General features: G+C 45.7%; 1 protein-coding gene across 5 annotated transcripts in view; it reads right to left on the bottom strand.

Moving 5' to 3' along the window:
* LOC147619643 (alpha,alpha-trehalose-phosphate synthase [UDP-forming] 1-like) overlaps positions 1-18,941 on the bottom strand; it is a 192,538-nt gene that overhangs the window by 3,535 nt on the left and 170,062 nt on the right. For all 5 annotated transcript variants that reach the window (XM_086773322.1, XM_086773321.1, XM_086773320.1 and 2 more), the window contains 2 exons: positions 6,750-6,837; positions 6,521-6,651 (listed from right to left, as the gene is read on the bottom strand). In XM_086773322.1, coding sequence (XP_086629448.1) covers positions 6,521-6,651; positions 6,750-6,837 — 219 coding nt within the window. The remainder of the gene's footprint in view (positions 1-6,520; positions 6,652-6,749; positions 6,838-18,941) is intronic.

Raw genomic sequence — 18,941 nt, 5'->3', positions numbered from 1 at the left:
GAAGCTGCGAGCAGTTGGTAAAGTAATCCTCGTCAACCCACTTCACATCATCGATAGGTAGATATTTTTGAACTTCACAAGGTATCTAATCGAAAGCCTAGCTTTCTCTCCTTGTGAAAAACAATATGCTCACGTTGGAAAATCTCCTCTATCTCATCAACTTCTAGTGGATCTTCCGTACAGGCTTTGCCGGTTCTGGCCCTACGTACTTGAACAATAGATTCACAATAGGTTCTGGCCCTACGTACTTGAACAATAGATTCACATGAAAAGCATTGTGAATCTGCCACTGATTAGGTAATGCCAACCTCAAAGCAACCTCGATCACCTTAAATAGCCCATAGCACCTGGTAGAAAACTTACAACACCCTCCCTCCTTCCCTAGCCTCTTGCGGAGTCTTGCTTTCTCAAATTTCAGTAAAACCTAATCATTCTCCTTGATGTCCAGTTTCCTTCTATGCTTGTCGGCAACCTGTTTTATGCTTATATTGCGAATGTGCAATGGCTGTCCACACTTGTACCAAGGCAGCATCAAGGTCTCGAACATACCCATTGGCTACAGATATCTAATCGTTAGTGCTGAGGATGAGTGGCAAGATCACTTTGACATAAACAATCTCAAACAAGGCCTTTTCCAGGGATGCATGCACTGTGTTGTTGTGGGTGAACTCTACAAGCAGTAGATACTTCTCCCATACAATCTTTTGATCTACAACATAGCACTTGAGAAGATTCAACACGGCTGAATTTGTAGCCTCACTTTGGGCACCATTAGTTTGCAGGTGATAAGCTAATGAGAAATCCAATTTTGTGCCATATTTTTTTTTCTTCCAAAAAAGAGATCCTTCTATTAGTTAAAAACAGCAGCCATTGGCGAAGTGTAACTTTGATCTCATTAACTCCAAGTTATTTTCTAGCTCTTTGATTTTGCCTTGTCCCGTACTTGTGCTTCCAACACTTCTTGTAACATCTTCTAACGCTCTAGGATCAAGGCCTTTTCATGTTCTCGACGAAGGTATTGATTGTGATCCAATATGTAGTTGTTAAACATATGGCAATGTGCAATATCCTCTTCCATATCTTCATCCTCCATCTTTGGATTGATTGCAATCCAAAATGTAGTTGTTAAACATATGGCAATGTGCAATATCCTCTTCCATCACCTCTGGATTCTTGGCATAATGTTTTGTGTTCATGGAGCAATTGGAGAGGATATCTTCAAGGCATGACCTACAGCCAAGATCTCTTTCTCATAAATGTCTAGAGAAAGCTCAACATTATGTAATTCTTAGCTCTCAAAAGCCACAACATGTCCCTCTCGATTTAGCACCGCCCCTATGCAATTTCTACATGCATCACACTCCACACTGAAGGGATTTTGCAAGTCCGGTATGACCAACACCAGACCACTTATGATTGCATTCTTGAGATGATAAAAGGCATCTGTTTCTTCAGATATCCACTTAAACACTACCTTCTTCTAGGTTAACTCAAGTAATGGTGAGGAAATTCATGCAAAATGCCTTATGAACCGCCGATAATATTAGCATATAATCCAAGGAAGCTATGGACCTCATGCAGAGATGTCAACTTGGGCTAATTCCGGATTACATCTACCTTTGTTGGGCCCATCCGCACACTGTCCTTTGATACAACGTGCCCCTCGGAGAGGAAGAACTCACTCTTTTTGGCATTGATGTAGATCTTGTGCTTACAAAGCTCTTCAAAATATATGGTCAAATGCGCTCTATGTTCCTCTAAAATACCAGTATGTCGTCAAAGAAAACACCCATGAGTTTCCAATGCTCATGGAATATGCGATCCATCATATGATTAAAGGTAGCAAAGGAATTTGTGAGATTGAATGGCATCACTAAGTACTCATGGAGTCCAGAGGCCGTTTGGAATGCCGTCTTGAGTACACTCTAGGGAACCACACATACATGGTGATACCTACTCTTCATATCAATGTGGTTAAAGCAAGTCGACACATCCAATTTATGGAGGATGTCATCTATGCGCGGGATTGGAAACTCATTTTTGATTGTTAGCTTGTTTAAAGCCCGGTAATCCACTAGAACCACTAGAAATGAAATGATATATTAACGTCTCTAAGAGGCCTTAATGGCCTATGAGACCAAAACTGAGAGTACATCTGAAGTTGGTGTCTCATCAAAGAGAACAACTAAATGAGACTAAAAAGTACAATAAACTGATAGTCTTACAGTTACAAGAACAGAACTGTAAGACTCCAAAATGATACTGAGTAGAAAATAATGGAAAATGTATATGAGGTAGATCCATGTATTGCTGATCAGTGTTGCCCTCTCCTTAGATCAAATATCTCCGCCATGGGGCTGTCTAGAATGGAGAGGTCGTAGAAGCGAGGTAGGCACCTCCGATGCCGAGTAATAATGGCTCTGATCTGGCGATGGTGAGGATGCCATGGTCGGGATCCTGGTGGGTGTGGCTGATGAGCACGGCATAAGATGACTGCTCTCTCAGTGGGTGACACCCTCAAAGCATGGTTGGTGCCCTGATGGCCCAATGGAGGAGGTATCAAGAGAGGTGTGGGCTGGGTTGCTGGTGTTGGTGCCAAAGAAATCTGTTAGGGTCCTCTGTCTAGGTACATCATGGCTCGGTCTCCTATCTGCCAAGAGGGTCTCTCTGTGCCTCCTGAGCTCAAGTAGGAACAATCCCAGGCATCTCTGATCCTCAAAATCCATGACCCTACGTAACGGCCCAAAACCCTCTCGAAAGAGGCAGTGATATCTCCCTTGGATCTCATAATAGATTGTACATTGGCAAATGTAGCGTTCCTCTGTCTCTGCCTCCTGGTAGCATAGCTGACAAATGCAGTCATCCAAGATGTGATGCACATATCGCCCTGTCTCAATCCGTAGCTGGTGTGATGAGGTCCGGATCTGTCCAATGGCACAACGTATCCCATGTGATAGGTGTACATTCATGTACACAGGGCGGGTGATAAAATCATTTGGTGAGAGAGGTAGAAAATGGCTCTTGTAATGAGCCATTTTCGTGCCTAAGGGCTCAAGGGGACTGGTCCATGTCCACTCTGTGTCCACTCTGATGATATCCATCCTGATCACGCGGTTTTGCTCTGAGCGGGTGAGATCCAAAAATGGACAATCCAGACTGTACTGAAAGGGTGGTAGTGCCTCTATCTGCAAACCATGTAGGTCAAACCATGATCTTAAAAAATAAAAATAAAAAAATCTGAGCGTACCAGCAATGAGTATCTCCATCCTCTGCCAATTGTATGGATGAGGTCAATGCCAATCGGGAGTACCTCTGCTGAGGGAGCTCCCATAGCCGCTGTAAAAAGGTAACTGCTTGGAATAGGGCCTTGGTCACTACTGGTGCGGCACCCAACTCAGCCTGAACAATCTCATGTGGTACTGATGATTTGCTCTGAATCATGCGGGCATCATCATAATCACTGGTCTCTCCATTTGCCTCCATCCCTCATCCATCTCTCTCTGAGATCTGTGATGTATGCTGGGCCCCCAAATTGGAGCTCCGTACAGGAGGGTCGCTGTGACAAGCGTATCAAATAGCCACAATTTGGTGCGCGGCTCTTGAAACTGTATGTGTGCACACTGCCTCTCAAGTGCCCCCAAGGCTGCATGCCCTTGAGCTAATCTAGCTGCTGCTGCCTCCTTCAGGAAGAAACGTGGTCCTGTGAAAGTAACTCCCAAGTAGACATATGACCTGATGTACTCAACCGGCTCCCCTTGGAAAGTAAACTGAGGCTCTGATCTCGTCACCCATGCCTGTGTGGTGTTAAACACCATAACCTTGGTGTTCCCAAGGTTCACTGTCAGATCTCTGCCCGCAGCACAGAAAGCCTGTAATGCATCCATCCAGGTGTCCCTGTAATCCCTCCGGAGAGTCTGAGATTAGAACAATATCATTAGCATATAACAAGATGGGTATCAACACCCCTGCCAGGCATGCCCCTAGGCCTCCCAATCTGTCTACATAATCGGAGACCACATCAATCTAAAGTCCAAAGAGGGTGGGCGATAGCGGGCATCCCTACTTCACCCCTATCGTGCTGGTCACCATATCGGATAGTCCGCCTAGAGCTCGGACTCTGCGTGTCACAGACTCATTTATACAAAGCATATATCCCCCACTGCATATCCTTGGGTACCTCAATGTCATGCAATATGTGCATAAGCCTAGCACGTGGTACGGTATCGAAGGCTTTGCGGAAGTCCACAAAGCAGCAGTATATCCTTCTCTTATGTGTCCTGCCCTCTTCAATAAGTGCCCGAAGTGTCATTATGTGATCCAAGGTAGTAAATCCTCTCCTGAACTTGTCCATGTGCTCAATGACCATGCCTCTCTGCCCAAGCGGCTCAGCTCCGACTCCAATATAGAGCCATATAGTTTGGCCAAGTAATGACCAATCATGATCGTCCTGTAATTGCCTGGTACCATGGGGTCCCCACTCTTAAAGAGTGGTACAATGATATGCTCTGTCTAGCTTGCCAGGAAACCCTCACAAATGGCACGATTAAACACATGTACGATGAGCGGAGCGAAAGTGTCGCACGCATATGAGAAGTGCTCTCCAACTTGCCCACCATGATCCTGTGCCTTTCCATTCTGTAACCTATCTATCGCATCTAGCACCATCCGCATAGTAAAAAAGGTGCTGCTAGCCGGTCTAGCTCCCCTTGGAGGGGGGGTGGGGAGCTGTCCTGGTGCATCATATAGCTCTCCAGCATAAGTATGCCATGTCAAGTGCAGTAATCGGAGTACCAGGCTGTCTTTCCTGAAACATCTTCCATGCCCTCTTGGGTCCTTCCCCAGGAAGAGTTGGTAGATCTCCTCCTCTAGCTTAGCTAGGTAAGCTCGTTTCTTCCTCTGCACAAGGCACCGAAAGATCATCTTGGCATGTCTATGCGTGAGTCCCAATGGCAATCTCACGCTATAGCTGTGCTCGTGTCTCACGACACTCATAATCATACCAACCGTTCTGTGGGGCAGTGCTGTCGGGTGGTGGTGGAAGGGATCATAGTGCAGGGGAACGCATATGAGGCGGATGCATGTAGTACACCTGCCAATCCTCTCGTGATCTTGTCCAGAGGGCTATGCGGGTCTAAAGCAAACAAGCCATCAGATATTGCATCTCGGTAAACCCCAACTGTCTCACGTGTAAACTGATATCTCGTGTAATTCCAACCCTGATTGGTACACTGGATGTAGCTCAGATCCAAAATTTATCTTCTTCTCTTTGTCACTAATATGCATGAAAGGTGAGATCTCCAAGACAACCTTCCAAAACTGTGACATAGCATGCACAGTCTCATGTTCCTTTTACTCTATCTTGTCTCACTTCTTAAGATGATCTTCAAGACATTTGGAGGCAAGAATTCTGCATAGAACTGTTCTTTGAACTCATCCCAAGTGGCAACATGATGCTTTGAAAAATTTTCTGAAATCCACCAATGGGCAACCGTGCCCTTCAAGAACATACTCGCAAGCCGGGTTGTACACATGCTACAAGGACCAAACAAGTCGCACATAAACTCCATAGGGTTGGTCGACTTTCTGTATTGATTCTCTTTTGGCTGGCTGTACTGAATTACAGCAAATCTCAGCCATGCAGGGCACTATGGCACTTATGGGGTTTTCCCAAAACTGGATCCGAGGGGTGTCCTACCTATACAGGGAGGCTCATAGCACTGTCTTAGCTTGTGGGGGGCGTGGCGAGCATTTTCAGATTTCCCGTTTGGTGAGGCAGGGCTGTCCCCTCGCCCCTTTACTGTACCTCATTGTAGCTGAGGCTATGAGCAGGTTTCTTTGGGCTGCCCTTGGTGTTGTGGGTCTCAGGCTGCCTTTATGCACGGAGGAAGAGTTTTTGGACTCTGAGTTAGCAGATGATACGGCATTGTTCCGCATTGAACTGGAAACCCTTTTCTCATCTTTTAAGTGCATTTGAGATACAAAAATTCTTGCATCCTTGTGAACGTTTTTTTCCCATCAACCGTTTAGTTCTGTGGCTTTGTTAACTTGGTTTGTAATCCAAGTAAGCATTTACATTTTCCTAGGAACACCTGTTACAAGACATGCTTTTAGGGGCTTGTATGCAGTTTCATAGTTTTTCAAAGCACAAAGCTTCATGTGGTACATATGTTGATAGTGAAGAGGTTCAATGTTACTTTTGAATTGGTGCTGTAGCTCAGTGGAAAATTGTCCACCCTTGCAGCTCCTTTTTAACCCTCAAAGAAAAGATAAGGACGACTTATAAAATGGCAATGAAGAACATGCTTCATTCAAACCATGAATTTAGGTGGACAGAAAGCACAAAAAAAGGCTTAAGAAAAGGACACAGGTCAACGGCAGTGAATCTGAAGAAATAGCATGTGATGATGGAGAGCAAGTTCACATACTGAAAATTGGTCGAGGCAAGAGCTCCATAACAGGTGAAAAATAAGAATATGACTCTGTCCCTACCATTGCAAGTGTTTCAAGCAGGATGGCATACCTTTGAAACACCAACAGGTCGAACTTCTACAGATCTTCCACCTTGAACAACATCAACAGCAGCATTAGAGATGGGGCCAGTCCATAAATGTTGCAGCATGTCCCTGGCTTGTACTCTACCAAACTCTACATCTGTGCAAATCCAAGATCGTATATCCTTAGAACCAAGAGAATCATCATAAAGGTCACATTACAGAACTTTGCTAACAACTATGTTTAAAGACACATACCTGCATATTTGTAGTTCCAAACCAAAGATGTATCTCGAACTTCAACATAGGAACGCGGCGTCCTTTCACGAAAATAGTCAAAAACAAGCTGCACGAAAAAATCATGAATAGAACCAAAAGCTAGCCCAACAAAAAAAAAACAGACTACTTGATTTCTATTGCCATGGCTTTAATTCTTTACACACTGTATTTACTTAAATGATCAATATATGACTGAACAAAAGTATAAATTTCCCATGCCTTCTCAATCTCAATCTGATTCCAAACTTTCAATTTACCCGAAGTGTGTTGCCATTAAAAGACCAAAAAGAAAAAAAAATTTAAAAAAAACTAAAAAAAATCATACTGTTAAAATACTTTTTTCCGAGCTGAGAGAGTGTGCTTGCGCTGCTGATTCTGCCACCTTCTTCTCTGCACTCACCCTCTGCTGCCTGCACTCTTCTCTGCCCGTCTTCTTCAGCTGCCCCCACCTTCTGCTGCCTCTTCCCCCTCCTCTGTCTTTGCCCTGCCCCGCCCTTGCTTCCCCTGTCTCAGCCCCCCTTCTGCTCCTGCATCTGCTGCTCCCGCCTCTGCCCCTTCTGCTCCCGCCCTTGCTCCTCCCACCTCTTCCCCTTCTGCGCCCGCTGCTCCCCCCATCTGCTCCCACCCTTGCTGCCCCCTGCCTCCTTCTTTGCCCTCCACTTGTGCATTTGCCTCTGCTGCACCCGCCTTGTCCCCTGCCTCCATCCCCGCCTCCTCACCTGCCCCGTCACTTCCACTTCCTTGCTCTCACCCGCCCCTTTCCTTCAGCAGCATTCTTTCATTTGGAATTGAGTCGGCCGCCCATTGTCGATTAGCTCTATGGCTTCTGCCACAACCAATCTTTCTTTACCCCCACAAGCCGGGAGAATCATCAATTTTTTCGCAAGATGAGCTCACCTCTCTTCAGCACGACATTGACATTGAGGTCTAGACCACCCTTGTTGCGAGGGTTTATGGCTCCCACACCTCTCGTTCGCAAGCCCATGAATGGCTTCTAGCAGCTCTCCCTTCGGAGCTGATTGTGCACTTCCAGGATACTCGCTTGCTTGGTCGAGGCTTCTTCTAGGTGGACTTTCATTCTCTAGAAGCCACTTCTCAGGTTTTGGCTGGCAGCCCCTTCCCTCTTGTCCCTAGGAAGATTTTCTTCTTTCAATACCAGGTGGGCGTTGATCCAGTGGCGGAGGATCAATGCCTTACCTTGGTCTCAGGACGGTTCCCTGCTCTTCCTCGTTCTTATTGGAAGCTCTTAGCTTCCATAGGGGCATCCTTTGACCAGGTTTTAGAGGTACTGGCCCTTTTGGGCTCTCCCGCCTCAGCTTTTGTGGACTGTTACCGCCACCTTTTTTTTGTTTTTTTTCTCAACTGGTCCTTGGCCCAAGATTCTCCCATAGTGACCAAATTTCACCACCCGTAGGTGCTTATTTATCCACCCGTGATGCCGCCGAGGAAGCACCAAGGGGGATCTTAAACCCAAGACCTCTTGGTCCTAGGCAAACACCTTCACCACTTGAGCTATCACCTCATTGGCTATTATCACCACTTCTGATGGTGTACCCCGGGTCTTTGTGCTTGTTCTTGATCCATCGATGACCATATCATGCTTCAGGGACCTGACGGCTCTCATTTCTGCTAGAGGATGGAGATTGCAGGCAGACCTGACAAGTGTCGGATTTGTCGTCGACAGGGCCACATTGCTAGAGATTGTCCCAGATTGAGATGCCATGCTAGGAGGCGGCGTGGTCCTACCCATCAGATGCCTTCTGAAATTGCCAGACTATAGTTTCCCCTATGCCATTACAGTTATAGGATGATTGCACCCTCGAGGATGATGTTGCGCAGTCGCACTGTCATAGTACCTCTCCAATTTCTAGGACCAACCCTGGCTTTTGCCTGGTGTGGGAATGAGAGGTAAGGTTTTCATCATCAGATTTTTCCTCCCTCACATATGCGAGACGTACCTCCGTCTCTAAAGGGGATCCTTCGTCAACCACGAGATCTCGTCATTCCCACTCAAGTACTATGGATTGTCTCATGGAACATTTAGGGTCTTGGGGGCTTTTCTTCGCGTTGGCGGAAACAAATTGTCAAAAATCAGCTTCATTGTTGTGCAGTTATAGGTGGACCTATGGATGTATTGCTGTTGCAAGAGCATAAACTGGATGCTAGCCAGTGTAAGAGATCAGGAAAGCTTCTCTTGGCACACATGCAACTGCTCCCCATGGGAGCCAACCACAATTGGAAAACAAGTGCACAAGCTCAGATAACATAACCTTGACAATTAATGCACTGCATAATCATCCACAAATCTGAAAATAACAAAACACAACTTGACACCACCACTGGGGCTGGAAAGGGCAGACCCCCCCCCCCTCAATACAAGTATTTCTTGGAGTATTTGATGATTACAAGTTTCACGGAGATTCCTCCATACATGGAGTGAATACAACTGAATCGAATACCATAGATGTTGTTGGTGACAAAACCATTTGTTGATGAAGATCGTGTCAGAGGCAGTCTCCCACCTTCACTGGGGTAAGCACCTCCACTTTCGGGACCGTGCACCAGCAAGCACACCTGTACTAACACCTAGCAGGGTGATTCACCGCTGAGGGAGGAAAACCTAGTACTCCAAATGAAAGCTTGGCTCCCAAATTCCTAGGCCCACTGACCTTCGCTCGCTCTCAAAACTTGAGAGCACGGTCAGGGCAAGCACAAGAACATAGGATCTCACGGAATCCCATAGAGAGAGAGAGAAGAAACATTTGCAAAAGAAGCTCTGCAAAACATAGTGGAGAGATTTAATTTGCACCAAAAATCTTGCTAGAAAAGAGTAGAAAAACCTGTTTCTACGGTGTGAACTGTTGCCATCCCATGTGGAGTAGTACGGTGTAGCCTACAGGCTGGTACAAAACAAGTACTGTCAGATTCGGGGAGGTACATGTTGTACGGTGCAGTAAGCCTGTTGCACAAGGGTTGAGAGAGAGAAATGAAATGATATATTAACGTCTCTAAGAGGCCATAGTGGCCTATGAGACGAAAACTGAGAATACATCTGAAGTTGGTGTCTCATCAAAGAGAACAACTAAATGAGACTAAAAAGTACAATAAACTGATTGTCCTACAGTTATAAGAACAGAACTGTAAGACTCCGAGATGATACTGAGTAGAAAATACTGAAAAATGTATATCAGGTAGATCCATGTATGGTGATCAGTTGAAGTGTTGCCCTCTCCTTAGATCAAGTATCTCGGCCATGGGGCTGTCTAGAATGGAGAGGTCGTAGAAGCGAGGTAGGCGCCTTCGATGCCGAGCAATAATGGCTCTGATCTGGCGATGGTGAGGATGCCGTGGTCGGGATCTTGGTGGGCGTGGCCGATGAGCACGACATAAGATAACTGCTCTATCAGTGGTGACTCCCTGGGAGCGTAGTCGGTGACTTGATCGCCCAATGGAGGAGGTATCAGGAGGTGTGTGGGCTAGGTTACCGGTGCTGGTGCCGAAGAAATCTGTCAGGGTCCTCTGTCTAGGTACATCATGGCTCGGCCTCCTGTCTGCCAAGAGGGTCTCTCTGTGTCTCCTGAGCTCAAGTAGAAACAATCCCAGGCATCTCTGATCCTCAAACTCCATGACCCTGCGTAACGGCCCAAAACCCTCTCAAAAGAGGCAGTGATATCTCCCTCGGATCTCATAATAGACTGTACATCGGCAAATGTAGTGTTCCTCTGTCTCTACCTCCTGGTAGCATAGCTAACAAATGCGGTCATCCAAGTCTGATGCACATATCGCACATATCGCCCTGTCTCAATCCGCAGCTGATGTGATGAGGTCCGGATCTGTCCAATGGCACAACGTATCCCATGTGATAGGTGTACATCCATGTACGCTGCGGTTTTCCCAAGGTTCACTGTGAGCCCCCTCTGTGTGTAGAAGTCGTCGAAAGCATGGAGACGGTACTGTAGTCCCATCCGCGACTCAGAGACCAAAATAATATCATCTGCAGATAGCATAATGTGAACTGTGGTACCTGAGATGTCTACCCCCTCCCCACAACCGTGACCAATGAAGTCAACCACCTCATCGATGTATAGCCCAAATAGTGTAGGAGAGAGTGGGCATCCATTGGATGAAGAGGGAATTGGGTACCTTCCTTCAGTCGGCTGGAAGGAATCGGGTGCTTCAGTCCACCTTCCTTTAGCCGGCAGGAAGAGAGAGATAGTGTACGGGTTTTGTTTTAGCACGCCGACCACGAGGGAGAGCGTCGGGCTTTACTTCGGCATGTCGATAGTAGAGGGAGAGCATCGGGCTGGCCAAGGCTCTTGCCTCCACGTCTTCACCTTCCGCGGCCCCCATCCAACCTAATATGTGTGTGTTCTTTATGGCACATACACGACTTTCTTCAAATGGGTTTTGGGCACCCACATTTATTATTGCCCATGAATTTTAATGAATGTGAATACATAGCCTTATAAATACAAAGGTTAGAATTACACATTAAAATAAATGAATACACTATACTTACCACCTGTTCACATGCAACAAAACATGTCAGAAGACAGGGCAAGTTTCTCAGCTCATTGGCAAGCGTCCCCGCTCAGTAAGTGGCACATCATAGCAAGCAAATAAACAAATACAAGTCACATGAAAACATGTAATGGATAAAATATCCCTTTAATGAAACTTGTATAAAACATTCTAGTCGGGCACGAATCTGGCACGAAAGAATGTGAAAACATTGGCCTTCCTATGGAGTGACAATCCCATAGACAAGACGCGGTACAAACACAGGTCCTTCCATGGAGTGACAATCCCATGGATAGGATATCGTCCTGGTCATACACGGGTGGCACAATAGAGGCTCTAAACAATTGACCTCAACTGAAAAGCCTCAAGATAAGTCTTCAAAAGTTGTAGGTAATCAACAAAGTAATCCTCATCTACCCACTTTGCATCAATGGGTAAATAATTCTTAAACTTCACAAGGTATCTCCTGGAAAGCTTTCCATTTGGTAGCTTTCTCTCCTTGTGAGACACAATCTACTCTGGCTAGAGGATCTCCTCAAGCTGATCAACAACCTCTGGCGGATCTTCTGTGACAGGCTCGTCAGGATTTGGCCCCACATACTTCCACAAAAGACTCATGTGAAAGGCAGTGTGAATCTTTCAATAACTGGATAAAGCCAACCTGTAAGCCACTTCATTGATCTTCTCAATCACCTGGAAGGGTCCATAATAACGAGTAGAAAGCTTAGGGTATGATCCCTCGCGTCCTGGCCTATTCCGAAGCCCAGCTTTCTCAAATTTCAGCAATACCCAATCACCTTCCTTGACTTGCATGTCCCTTCTATGCTTGTCGGCAGCCCTCTTATGCTTGTCTTGAGACCGTGCAATGGCTGTCCGTACCTGAGTAAAGGCTACATCCAAATCACGCACATACTCATTAGCTGCAAAAATCTCATCCTGTGCAAAGGATGGGTGGCAAGATGACTCTGAAATAATCTCAAACAGGGCTTTTCTTGTGGAGGTATGTACCATGTTATTGTAGGCAAACTCTACAAGTGGAAGATACTTCTCCCATGCACTCTTTTGATCTGCCACATCACACTAACACAAATCCAAGACAGGTGAATTTGCAGCCTCACTCTGACCATCCGTTTGGGGGTGATAGGATGAGGAGAATTCAAGCTTAGTGCCCATTTGCCATTCTCATTTGTTTCTCCGAGAGTTTTGTTTGAGATAAAAAGTACTTCAAACTTTTGTCATCGGTTTTGACTAAAAATTCAATCCCAAGAAGATAATGCTTCCATATTTTCAAGGCATGAATTACAACCAAGAGCTCTTTTTCATAAATGTCCATATGGGTCTATGCATCATGCAATCTACGGCTTTCATAGGGGACTACATGACCCTCTTGATTTAGGACAGCCCCTATGCAATTCCCACAAGCATCACATTCCACCGTGAATGGTTTTTGCAAGTCCGAAATGATCAATACAGGCCCACATATGATAGCATCCTTGAGTTGGTAGAAGGCATCCTGCTCGTCATGGGTCCATTTGAAAGTGGCTTTCTTCTTTGTAAGCTCATGTAATGGCGAGGAAATCTTGGCAAAATGCCTTATGAACCTCTTGTCATATGAGCATAATCCAAGAAAGTTACGGATCTCATGCACAGTATGTAACTCTGGCCAATTCCGAATGGTTTCAACCTTAGCAAGATCCATTCTCACACCCTCTTTGGATACAACGTGTCCCAAATAGTGTATTTTTGAGAGAAAGAACTCACTTTTCTTGGCATTTATGAAGAGTTTAAGCTTTCGCAACTCTTTAAACACTGTGGCCAAGTGAATCCTATGCTCTTGCTCGTTCTTGGAGAAAACCAAGATGTCATCAAAGAATACACTTGTGAATTTATGATGGGCTTGAAAGATCCTGTCCATCATGCGGTTAAATGTTGCCGGGGCATTGATAAGGCCAAAAGGAATCACCAAAAACTCATACAATCCAAAAGCTGTCCTAAATGCGGTCTTATGGCCATCCTGGGGCACCACACGAATTTGGTGATAACCACTTTCAAATCGATGCAGCTAAAACACGCCGAACCATCAAGTTTAACCAAGATGTCATCTATACAGGATGGTGAGCTTGTTTAGAGCTTCGTAATCCACGCACATACGGAATGATCCATCTTTCTTTTGCACAAGAAGCACGGGAGAGCAAAAAGGTGAGGAGCTTGGCTGAACCAAACCCTTCTCCAAAATCTCATCAACCTACTTCATGATTTCCTCGTCGTGCAACACTCACACGGTATGTAGGTTTGTTAGGTGGGGAGCTTCCTGGCACAAGATCTATGTGATGATCCTCGGGCCTCTCAAGAGATAGTTCTCTTGCCAATGCATTGGCAAAACAATAACAATCTCTATATGCAGTAACAAAATTCAGCCTATCTTGAGTCAATACATCCACATTCACATTACTTTGTTCAATCTTATCACGAACAAAAACCAAGTATATGGAAAGACTCTTTTTCATTGCCTTATTAATTTGGATGTGTGATACAACTGGGATGGAATCCCCTTCTTTGCCAGCATCAATGACATGCATGCAGCCTTTATGCATAAAAGTGATCCTGTTTGTTTTGTACTCTTTTCGAGACTCAAGCCTATGATGCCAAGGCTTACAAGGGCAATACATCACATCCATTCAGAGGAGCAATCAAGAAGTGCTCATGATCCAGATAACCATGTATGTGTATGCGCAACTTCCTAATAAGAGGGGTACCCTGCAATTCTTTGCCCACAAAAGCGGCCTGTGCCTCAATCTGGGGTCCCATGTCCCCAATCTCTATGCCCAAGGTAGCCTCCATATGTATAGAGATGAAGTTATCCGTCGCACAATCATCAAACATAAACAAGGCGGGATGATCCTTGATGCCCCCAAGCTTTGTATGCAACCCTCTCTTTGCCATTAAGCTCAGTGCTACCTTGCACATCGAGAACGGCATGCACATTAACCTTAGGTTGCTTGTCCTCTTGCTTTTGCTTGCGGTTTGGGCATTGCCTAAATATATGCTCTTTACTACCACAAGAAAAGCATTTCCCGTCTTTTGCTCGAGAGTCAAGACAAACTTGTTCTTCTTTGGCCCATTGTTCTTAGATGAGGTATTTTTTGCTTTATCTCCCTTTCGGGCTTCTCGAAAGTTCTTTTTAGGTGGCTGTCCACCTTTTTGCAGGTTTGGGATAGCGCTCTCTTTGCTCTTAGAACCCCCATTATCTTGCTTAATTTTAAGCACCAATTGCTCTGTAGCAAGAGCAGATGCTATGAGCTACTGAAGGGTGTGTTCAGGTGCAATTTGATACCCGAACGGTAGGCTGGTCACAACCCGGAGCGAAACTTCCTTTTCTTCTCATCTTCGGAGAGATGCATAAAGGGAGTAATCTCAAGCAAGACCTTCCAGAACTTGTTCACATATTGTTGCACACTCTCATTGTCTTTCTGCTCGAGTCTATCCCACTTCTGTGTGAGAGTCTACTCTGCATTTGGAGTCAAAAACTAGGCATAAAACCTGTCCTTGAACTCTTTCCAAGTACAAATGGGATCTTTGGTGGTCTTTTTGGTGATCCACCAACGTGTGGCTGTCCCCTTCAAGAATATGCTTGCATGGCGGACTTTAGACTTGTCAGTGAAGTCCTTGTCAATGCCAAATTGTGCCACAAATGCTAGCACATTAGATGCATCATATTCTCCATAAAAGGCATCAAACTTGACAGACTTATCACCTGCCTTAAGCTCCTCGAGCTTTTTGGCATGTGACTCGTTTTCTTCCCTCTTCCTCTTTCCTTTATCCAACGGGACAGCCCTCTCTGCATGAGCTTCATAAGCAACCAAAGGTGTTTCACGAGACACGGTGGCATGTGCTCTATGAATTTGTGGCCCAGATGCATGTCACCTCCATGAATGATGTAATGTCTCACCACCACGAGACAACTCAATGGGCAAAATTTTTCGGCTTGCATGCTGACCACTCTCACCATGAAATACATGCTTTGAATCCACTTGACCATCATGTCTTACGGTGGCACCAACATGCACATACCTGTTTCCTCCTGTCCCATGCGGAGTAGATGCATGGCAAGAAGCGACTGACACCTCTTCCTTGTGCGCATAAGATCTCAACCGTTGAGATGCTGGGTCACCAGGCTTCAAACGAGGTGGATTCTTGAACATTAACTCCCCATCCTCTCTCTCTTTGAGATCACCCTTTCGCATGAGATAGGAGAGTGCCAATTCCCTTGGCTTCTTGCCCATTTCACAAACCACCATCGCATCAGCTTTCTTTGCTTCAATGACACTGCACATGAGGATCTTCATGCAAAAATTTCAGGTCTCACTCCTTTGCCTGCAAAAGCTTCTTCATATGTTCCAATTCAGTCCTCAATGCATCGGGCTCATCCTCATACATAAACTCTTTTCCACGGGATGGCTGTCCCACACTGTCATAAACCCTCTCAAGGGACTTGTGCCTTCCCTGCAATGCATCAAAATCTCGAGAGGCACTTGATTGACCCCTTGAATTTGGCACTTCCGGAGGATTGCCTTGGCTGTCTATTGAGTCAAGTGTCTATGTGATTGCTTCCGATTTCAAAACACCGTGTCCACGCTTGAAAAAGAGAGACAACCGGGCTTTGATACCAATGCAACTGCTCCCCATGGGAGACCAACCACAATCGGAAAACAAGTGCACAAGCTCAGATAACTTAACCTTGACAATTAATGTACAACCTAATCATCCACAAATCTGAAAATAACAAAACACAACTTGACACCACCATTGGGGCCGCAAAGGGCCGACCCCCTTCTAAATAGTAGTTGTATTTTTGGAGTATTCGATGATTACAAGTTTCATAGGCTTATGAGCCAGATTCCTCCATACATGGAGTGAATACAAATGAATCGAATACCATAGATGTTGTCGGTGACGAAACCATTTCTTGATAAAGATTGTGTCACAGGCAATCTCCCACCTTCACTCGGCTAAGCACCCGCACTAAACTGGTCTTCCGGGACTGTGCATCAACAGGCTCGCCCGTACTAACACTTGGCATGGTGATCACCGCCGAGGGAGGAAAACCTGGTACTCCAAATGAAAGTTTTGCTTCCAAATTCCTAGGCCCACTGACCTTCACTTGCTCTAAAAACTTGAGAGCACGGCCAGGGCAAGCACAGGGACATAGGATCTCATGGAATCCCACAGAAATGAAATGAAATGATATATTAACGTCTCTAAGAGGCCATAATGGCCTATGAGACCAAAACTGAGAGTACATTTAAAGTTTGTGTCTCATCAAAGAGAACAACTAAATGAGATTAAAAAGTACAATAAATTGATTGTCTTACAGTTATAAGAACAGAATTGTAAGACTCTGAGATGATGCTGAGTAGAAAATACAGGAAAATACTGAAAAATGTATATCAAGTAGATCCATGTATGTTGATTAGTTGAAGTGTTGCCCTCTCCTTAGATCAAATATCTCCGCCATGGGGCTCTCTAGAATGGAGAGGTCGTAGAAGCGAGGTAGGCGCCTCCGATGCCGAGTAATAATGGCTCTGATCTGGCGATGGTGAGGATGCCGTGGTCGCGATCCTGGTGGGTGTGGCCGACGAGCACGACATAAGATGACTTCTCTATTAGTGGTGACTCCCTGGGAGCATGGTTGATGCCCTGATGGCCCAATGGAGGAGGTATCAGGAGGTGTGTGGGCTGGGTTGCTGGTGTTGGTGCCGAAGAAATTTGTCAGGGTCCTCTGTCTAGGTACATCATGGCTCGGTCTCCTGTCTGCCAAGAGGGTCTCTTTGTGTCTCCTGAGCTCAAGTAGGAACAATCCCAGGCATCTATGATCCTCAAACTCCACGACCCTGCGTAACGGCCCAAAACCCTCTCAGAAGAGGCAGTGATATCTCCCTCGGATCTCATAATAGACTGTACATCGGTAAATGTAGTGCTCCTCTGTCTCTGCCTCCTGGTAGCATAGCTGACAAATGCGGTCATCCAAGATCTGATGCACATATCGCCCTGTCTCAATCCGCAGCTGGTGTGATGAGGTCCGGATTTGTCCAATGGCACAACGTATCCCATATGATAGGTATACATCCATGTACGCCAGGCTGGGGATAAAATCATCTAGTGAGAGGTGTAGAAAATGGCTCTTGTAATGAGCCATTTTCGTGCCTAAGGGCTCAAGGGGACTAGTCCATGTCCTCTTCGTGTCCACTCTGATGATATCCATCCTGATCACGCGGTTTTGCTTTGAGTGGGTGAGATCCAAAAATGGACAATCTAGACTGTACTGAAAGGGTGGTAGTGCCTCTATTCGCAAACCATGTAGGTCAAACCATGATCTCATCTGAGCGTACCAGCAATGAGTATCTCCATCCTCTACCAACTGTATGGATGAGGTCAATGCCAATCAGGAGTACCTCTGCTGAGGGACATGCTCCAGTAATGGGTACATTAGTGGCTCCAATTTTTGTTGCAAGAGCTTTTGCATCCTCTTGGGGATTTCCCTTATCTTCCCACCCAACTACGCGTACATGTAAGGCACGTGCCCGTCTCTTGGCTTCCTCTTCCAATGTAGCATTCATCACCCCTACTTTATTGACTGGTGTATCCTTGGGTTGACTTCCTCAATTTGTTTCTTTGTGGCACTGGCAATTTCAGCCCATGAATGCATTTCCTTCTCACCTGCAGCCACTTTTGCCTTACATGATTCCAAAGTGTTTTGCATTTCTTTGATGTCGTTTTTGCGGTCACCTTTACATGTCTTCAAAGTGCCTTCGTATGATGCAACTGTCGTGCCAATCTCCCGGAGCATGTCATCCTTCCATTTTTGCATCTCTTTTTTCATTTCCGTGTGCATCAAGGCTTGGGCTAATTCCATCTCAACCCGTACTTGGGCTTGCATTTCTCCCTTCAATTGGGCATATATCTCTTCCTTTAGCGGTTCGTATATCACTTTCCTTTGGGCATGCATCTGCTCGGTCCATTCCTTTTCAAGCTCCTGTCGCATGGTGTTCATCTCTCTCCTATGTGCAGCTGTATCTCCTCATAAAGGGCCTGATCTCGTCGGGCCATCTTTGCAAGCCTTCGTGAGCTAGGGGACATGATTGCTTCCCTCAGTCTTTTAGCGGTTCGTATATCACTTTCCTTTGGGCATGCATCTGCTCGGCCCATTCCTTTTCAAGCTCCTGTCGCATGGTGTTCATCTCTCTCCTATGTGCAGCTGTATCTCCTCATAAAGGGCCTGATCTCGTCGGGCCATCTTTGCAAGCCTTCGTGAGCTAGGGGACATGATCGCTTCCCTCAGTCTTTTGCGGTAAGCCGCTTCCCCTCTTTCTGCAGTCTGCAGGCTGCAGTGCTCGTGTGTGTGTTCGAGTCGAATTCCTACTGGAATGGGTGTCGATTAGTCCTCCTGGAGAGAAGACTATAGCTTGTTCTTGTAGAAATGGCAAGTTAGATCATGCCAAAAACCTCTTTTGGATAAGGGTTGCTCATCTAAAGATTTTTTCAAAAGCTTGCATGTTTCGAGACAAAAGCAATGTATATCTAGAGTGATGAAAGAGGATGGCAATTGGACATAGGACATTCACCACCTAGAGTATGAATGTGTCATGCATT

Source organism: Cibotium barometz, chromosome 33, assembly GCF_041138505.1.
Source record: "Cibotium barometz isolate CiBa-2024 chromosome 33, ASM4113850v1, whole genome shotgun sequence".
Classification (NCBI taxonomy): Eukaryota; Viridiplantae; Streptophyta; class Polypodiopsida; order Cyatheales; family Cibotiaceae; genus Cibotium; species Cibotium barometz.
The sequence above is the reverse complement of the archived record's forward strand: the minus strand, read 5'-3'. Positions and strand labels throughout refer to the sequence as shown.